Source organism: Oncorhynchus mykiss, chromosome 8 (genome assembly GCF_057628025.1).
Source record: "Oncorhynchus mykiss isolate SJ-2025 chromosome 8, ASM5762802v1, whole genome shotgun sequence".
Lineage (NCBI taxonomy): Eukaryota > Metazoa > Chordata > Actinopteri > Salmoniformes > Salmonidae > Oncorhynchus > Oncorhynchus mykiss.
The window spans coordinates 24,324,589-24,331,016 of NC_143029.1; the positions used below are offsets into that span (position 1 = coordinate 24,324,589).

The 6,428-nt window shown below is 37.5% G+C and overlaps 1 protein-coding gene across 2 annotated transcripts; it reads right to left on the minus strand.

Moving 5' to 3' along the window:
* LOC149981462 (uncharacterized) lies at window positions 1-4,995 on the minus strand. Of its 2 annotated transcripts, XM_090242993.1 has the most exons (12): window positions 4,426-4,995; window positions 3,861-4,258; window positions 3,673-3,770; window positions 2,604-2,798; window positions 2,249-2,454; window positions 1,956-2,000; window positions 1,777-1,792; window positions 1,177-1,377; window positions 876-1,078; window positions 747-782; window positions 505-550; window positions 1-268 (listed from the first exon to the last, which is right to left on the minus strand). In XM_090242993.1, the coding sequence occupies exons 4-12, from the start codon at window positions 2,785-2,787 to the stop codon at window positions 177-179; spliced, it is 1,029 nt and encodes a 342-aa protein (XP_090099119.1). In that variant the 5' UTR covers window positions 2,788-2,798; window positions 3,673-3,770; window positions 3,861-4,258; window positions 4,426-4,995; the 3' UTR covers window positions 1-176. The 2 variants fall into 2 exon arrangements, with proteins under 2 accessions (XP_090099119.1, XP_090099118.1); XM_090242992.1 differs by lacking the exons at window positions 3,861-4,258; window positions 4,426-4,995 and having other exon boundaries at window positions 2,976-3,768.
* Between the last annotated feature and the right edge of the window lie 1,433 nt (window positions 4,996-6,428).

The following is a 6,428-nucleotide window of genomic DNA, read 5'->3' on the forward strand; positions in this document are numbered from 1 at the left end:
GTAGAGTAGGTGCTTTATTAGGCTTTATTAATTATTTTGTATGTATAATTAAGTCAGTTTATCTGTGTTGTCTGTGTAATGTATATGGTTTATTCCTCTGTTGCTGTTTAGACCTACTTGCGCCATTTCCATTAGGTTATTATGATAAACCTCATTGGTGGTATTTTTGATTGTTTCTAGAAAGAAACAATCAAAAATACCACCAAACACAAAAGAACAATAAACATAATGAGCCCAACAACACATGCAAATGGTGATCTCTGGCAACCTGTAAGAGAGTAGAAAACATAAAAAGCTGTATGTCACTTAGCTACAGTAAAGTACAATTATCACAATACAGTCAATGTTTCTGAAATGCAAACAATATAACCTCTATAAAAACATGTCAATTACCCAAATCTACATATGGATTACATAGTTATTAGTTATGAATATAACGTGAACATAAGCAACTGTAAATAGTGTAATGTTGTAGAAGTTAGCTTTACTTAATGATGGACTTACAACGCCTGACTGCCCTGATGCAATCAAGGATCCAGGAACACACCATCTGGAAATTAAAACAATTGGAAAAAGACACATTGGCTTCAGAACCCTCAGAATAGTATGGCGGTTGTACTGTATAGTTACTACATTACAAGCAACAAGTAGACCTCTGAATAAAAAATATAGAAAATCCCAATACGAAAATTGGTTGAGGGGGTATAATGCTGATATATTTTGTCATTTGCATTGTTTTTTCATACCATGAGCAGACCCATACAGACAGATCCAGAATCAGTCTGTAAAATAAATAAATATTAAAACATTATCTTTAGCTCTCATAGTACATAACTAACAAAGTGAGAGAAAAAATGACAGTGATGAGTTATTACCTCAGGATGTATATTAAGCTTCTTCAGAATCTCTTTGACTGCTGCTTCATTGTGATGACACTCCAATAGTCCCTGGCTCTCATGGAAGAGACAGTCCACTGTGAGTATTACATCACCTCTGGTCACTAGTCTGCTGCTGTCAGGTACAGTGTAGTCTGGGTTGAAGGTGTGATGCAGTACTACCAGAATAACAGGTATACCAGCTGTCAAAAGGAAAACAAAATACACTTCACCTCATTACCATTTTATTTGCCTTTTCCAATTAATTTTGGATGGATTGACCCTGCCCTGACTAGATTACCAGGAATCTGCTGCAGTGCTGCTTCAATATCAGTCCCAGCACGAGAGACGATGGGACAGAAAGCCATGATGACATCACTCTCCTCTTGTGGCATCACTTCAGTACAGCCTCCTCTGATGACGAGATGTCTTGTCAAATCCACATGAGCACCCAAGGTATTGCCGACCACAAATATGAAGAATCTCACCATCCCTGACATCTCTATAGAGACATAGACAATATGAAGAACATGTAGACATTATTCACACTATCTAGATATAATGCTTTATATTTTTAATTGTATTACATCAAAAATAGCTCAAGGGGAAGAATACACTAGTAGTCCACTGTGCTTATTTGGTAATATGGCAATCCAGTTATCAAGATGAACTATGTCTTTGAAACGAGACAGGAAGCACTTCTTTCATAATAGTTTTTGGAAATGAGAAAATGGTGGATGTGGTTTTCCAACTGAAGTCAAACAATTCTTCTACATAATCAGTTTGCAGTCTGTTTTTCTTACAGGAATCAACATTGATCCCCCAATATCTTAAATGACAAAGGAATGTAGATATTGTACATATACATCATATTAATGTATGATTTATAGTTAGTACTTACCTCGAGTAAATGTATGCTGCAACAGAGAGGTTACAAATAACATTAAAAAATGGATCTCTATAAACTTTGTAAAAAAAAAAAACTATGTATCAGACTAAAATATGAGATATAGTGGTCAACAATTGTTGGTAATGTTGTCAGCTGTTAAGTGGCAACTCCTAAAATGAAAATATACATACTGGCCTGTTTCTGTGATCAGGGATGTCCATGCTGATATCTACCACCTATGAATACAATATTGCAATACACTGAATAAAGTAGTTCAATATACTTTCATTAAAAATAACCAATACTCAAATTTAAATGAAAACAAATTATTTACACTCTTGGACCCTGTCTAATAAAATGCTTCAGTTAAAATGTCTGCTTTTGCATGTACTGTTTTTGCTCACCAGCTGAGTCTGGTTTGTGAGTCAAATTCATGAATGATCTTGACTGAATGACAGATATACACAGAACATGGGTGAACTACCTTTGGCTTCCTGTTCAGCCGGTTCAGAATGTTACCAACTGCTGCTTTGTTGCGAGGACAGTTCAGTAGTCCTCCCTTACTCTCATGGAACAGACAGTCCACTGTGAGTATTACATCACTTCTGGTCACTAGTCTGCTGCTGTCAGGTACAGTGCAGTCTGGGTTAAAAAAGTGATGCAGGACTACCAGAATGACATCTTTACCCTCTGTCAAAAGAATGAGGGACAAAACAAAGAATTTATTCATGTCATTAGCCACCTGATACATGTTCTATCTAGATCAACTCTGATATGGAGATAGAACAGATAGATCAGACAATAGTATCGTTTTGGAGGATACTTTGGGGTTTGGCTACCTGGAATCTGCTGCTGTGCTGCCTCAATATCAGTACCAGCACGAGAGACGATGGGACAGAAAGACATGATGACATCACTCTGCTCTGGTGACATCACTTCAGTGAAGCCTCCTCCAAGTTGTCGCATAAACTGGATATGGGAATCCATAGTATTGCCGGTGGTGATGGTGTAGTACCTCATCATCCTTGGCACCTCTGTTTTGTCATGGATAAAAAAGAGAAAAGTCAAGTATAGACCCTAAAACTAAAAGTAGCAATGTTTTGGTTTAGATCACTGCCCAGACAACTATAAGCCTTGCCTGAAAGATCTGAGATCTGGCCTGAAACATTATTTAAATAAGTGGTAGGTCTGTGTCCTGTTAAAATAATTACCTCTGCGTTCCATTGTAGATATGTAAGGGGAGTGAACAGGGAACAAATATGTATTAACATGTAACAGACAATAAAATACATATTACTGTATAATATAACAACCAGTGTGCAGACAATGTAAATATTTCAAGTCGTCTTTCACTTTCATTCTGACATGACAGATCCCTCTGAGATAAGATATGCGGTCTCAATCCCACCTCCCCTATTGCCTTTATTTGACCATGTGATCTAAAGGAAACAAGAAAGTGAATTGCTGACATCTATTTTACACCCATATAATTAGCATTGTAAACCCCATTATGTTCTTGTCTGCACCAGTAGCCTATACACACCACATCACTTTGACTTATTCATAAAGCATAGTGGTGTTAAATAAGATAACTCAATGAAAGGTGAACAATCAGCAATGCATTGAGTTTTCAGACAGGTGCACTGCTAAGAACAACTAATCTGATACATAATGACCTCATTTAACAAGCACACTAATTCTAAAGTTTAGACCAAATATTGAAAAAAAAGCTGATCTGTTTCTCCAAAAGACCAATTAGTGGAAAAAGATAAATCAATTCGGAAATTATTATCAGTCTTCAATGTTTAAGTCTGGATATCAATTGAACAAAAACTACACAGATCAGATCCGCCTTTAACTGTATCATGTGTCAGTTAGTGCTAAATGTAAAGAGGAAAATTGACTTACTGAACCATAATGGTGTGAGAATTCCTTTGGAAGATGACTATTGAAAGACAATCTGACTACCTTCTTTGATGCCCAGAGGAAAGTGAAAAAGTACACAGCTTGAGGGAAAAGAGATGGGTTTTATCAGAAACAGTTTTACTTTCATATTCAAGAGACATTATAGTAGGCTTTTAGAACTGCAGGATCACCTGTTTTTTCAACTGGCCGTAGTTAACCATTAGCCTGTAAAACAACTTAAAAGCCTCTTTAACATTCATTGTAAAAGTAAAAAAGAAAATAAAAAATTATATAACTTGTCACCAACGTTATGAGTATTATTCATACAGAAATCACATATTAGTGATTAAATTGTGATATTGTTGTTAATTAGACACTGTCTCTGGACCAGCTACAAGGCTTGGGGGCCTTGTGGGGGAATGCATGTAGGGTAGAAGTAGCTGATCTGGAATCTGTTTTGCGTCTGCTCAACAAAACCAGTTTCTACTGGTCTGCTGCAAGAAAAGGTCCCCTTTTCAGTTGTGGTGAATGAGATGAGAATCTTGTTTGTTGTGTCCGCGAAGAGGACGTTTCAGGAATGAAGTAATCTCTAAAAAGGTATGCAATATGGAGAATGAATACTTTAGTGTTTCTCTTTGCCAGAAGATACCGACTACAGCTGTGCTTGTTTACACTGCCTACACTGAGGTCGGAACGCAATCATGGTTTCATCAAGACACCGATGAGCCGGCGGCAGATAATGATTAGAAAACGTACCTCAATGCAGGGATGGGATATGCCACTGTACCCCAAATGTTACCTTCATCCACATTGCTCCATCAAGAAGATTGAAATACTGCTAGTTTTACGTAAAACTTCATTTTTCGTCCTCATGCTAGCTACCAGTAGCCACAGCAGCCGTTATGGAATGGCATGTAGCGTTGAACAACAAAGGAGCTGATTGGCTGACACTGTCATTCCAAAATTGGTGAGTGGCTACTGCTAGCTAGCATGAGGACGAAAAGGGCAATTTTCTGTAAAACTAGCAGTATTTCAATCGTCTCAATATATGTGTAGAAAATGTAACATTTTGAGTACAGTAGCATATACTAGAGGTATGCCAAGTAGTCTGACAAAATGAACATCTGCCACGACTTCCGCCGAAGTTGGTCCCTCTCCTTGTTCGGGCGACGTGCGGCGGTCGACGTCACCAGTTTACTAGTCACCACTGATCCATGTTTCATTTTCGTTTTGTCTTCATTATACACACCTGGTTTCCATTACATAATTAATGTTCCTTATTTAACCCTCTGGCTTCCCTTTCTGTTTTGTGCGTTATTGTCATGTGGGTTCGTTCTTTGTGCTCTGGATTTTGTGATTTTCCTTTTTGGAACGTTGCCTATATTATTGAGTAAATTCTGACTATTACTCATACCTGTGTTCTGCTCCTAACTCCGCCCTTTCCATTCACCTAATCGCTGACAGCATCGTAATGGATATGGTACATTTTCTGGATACGATTATGATCAGACTACTTTTTCTAATTATCCATGATTTAAAAATAAAACGTATATATACGGGTGCCATTACGCATCGTTCTCATGTCAGTCAATAGGTTGCAAGGTATAAATATCTCAACTGGCTGTCTTTAAAGAGAAGGGTGGGCTGTACGTTGATCCTGCTGCTCTGATTGGATAGAGTGAAGCTGTATTTCTCCAGCCACTTGCTTCATAATTTCACCCTATCAGTTTTCCTCGCATGTTTTCGGTCTGATCATTTAGATTCAGTGGCGATCGGTGCCATTTAAGATGAGGGTGGATGATTATTTTTTTTATGAGCATGGCAGCATATTGGATGAAATAAAGTGAAAGTAAAAGTAAATAAAGGGATGATCCTAACTGACCTAATAAAGGGGATTTTCACTAGGATTGAATGTCAGGAATTGTGATAAACTGAGTTTAAATGTATTTGTCTAAGGTGCATGTAAACTTCCGAATTCACCTGTACATTTAAACTCTGTTTTTCACAATTTCTGACATTTAATCTTAGTAAGATTTCCCTGTCTTAGGTCAGTTAGAATCACCACTTTATATTAAGAATGTGAAATGTCAGAATAAGAGATTTTTTTTTTTCTATCATCACATTCCCAGTGGGTCAGAAGTTTACATACACTCAATTAGTATTTGGTAGTGTTGCCTTTAAAATGTTTAACTTGGGTGACACATTTTGGGTAGCCTTCCAGAAGCATCCCAACAATAAGTTGGGTGAATTTTGGCCCATTCCTCCTGACAGAGCTGGTGTAACAGAGTCAGGTTTACAAGCCTCCTTGCTCTCACATGTTTTTTCATTTCTGCCCACAAATCTTCTATAGGCTTGAGGTCAGGGTTTTGTGATGTCCACTCCAATACCTTTACTTTGTTGTCCTTAAGCAATTTGGCACAACTTTGGAAGTATGCTTGGGGTCATTGTCCATTTGCGACCAAGCTTTAACTTCCTGACTGATGTCTTGAGATGTTGCTTCAATATATCCACAGGATGCTGTCGATTATGTGAAGTGTACCAGACAATATGAAGAAAATGTAGACCGTGTGAATTATCTAGATATGAGTTATATTTTTATTTGTATTACATCAAAAGTAGCTCAAGGGGAAGAATACACTAGTAGTCTACTGTGCTTATTTGTTAATATGGCAATCCTGTTATCAAGATGAGCCATGTCTTTGAAACGACACAGGAAGCACTTCTTTCATAATAGTTTTTGGAAATTAGAAAATGGTGGA

Coding starts and splice junctions, on each gene's coding strand:
- LOC149981462 (XM_090242992.1), bottom strand. Junction 2,001..2,248: donor GGCTGAACAGGAAGCCAAAG/GTAGTTCACCCA, acceptor TTGTATTCATAG/GTGGTAGATATCAGCATGGA. Junction 551..746: donor TCTGTATGGGTCTGCTCATG/GTATGAAAAAAC, acceptor TTTAATTTCCAG/ATGGTGTGTTCCTGGATCCT.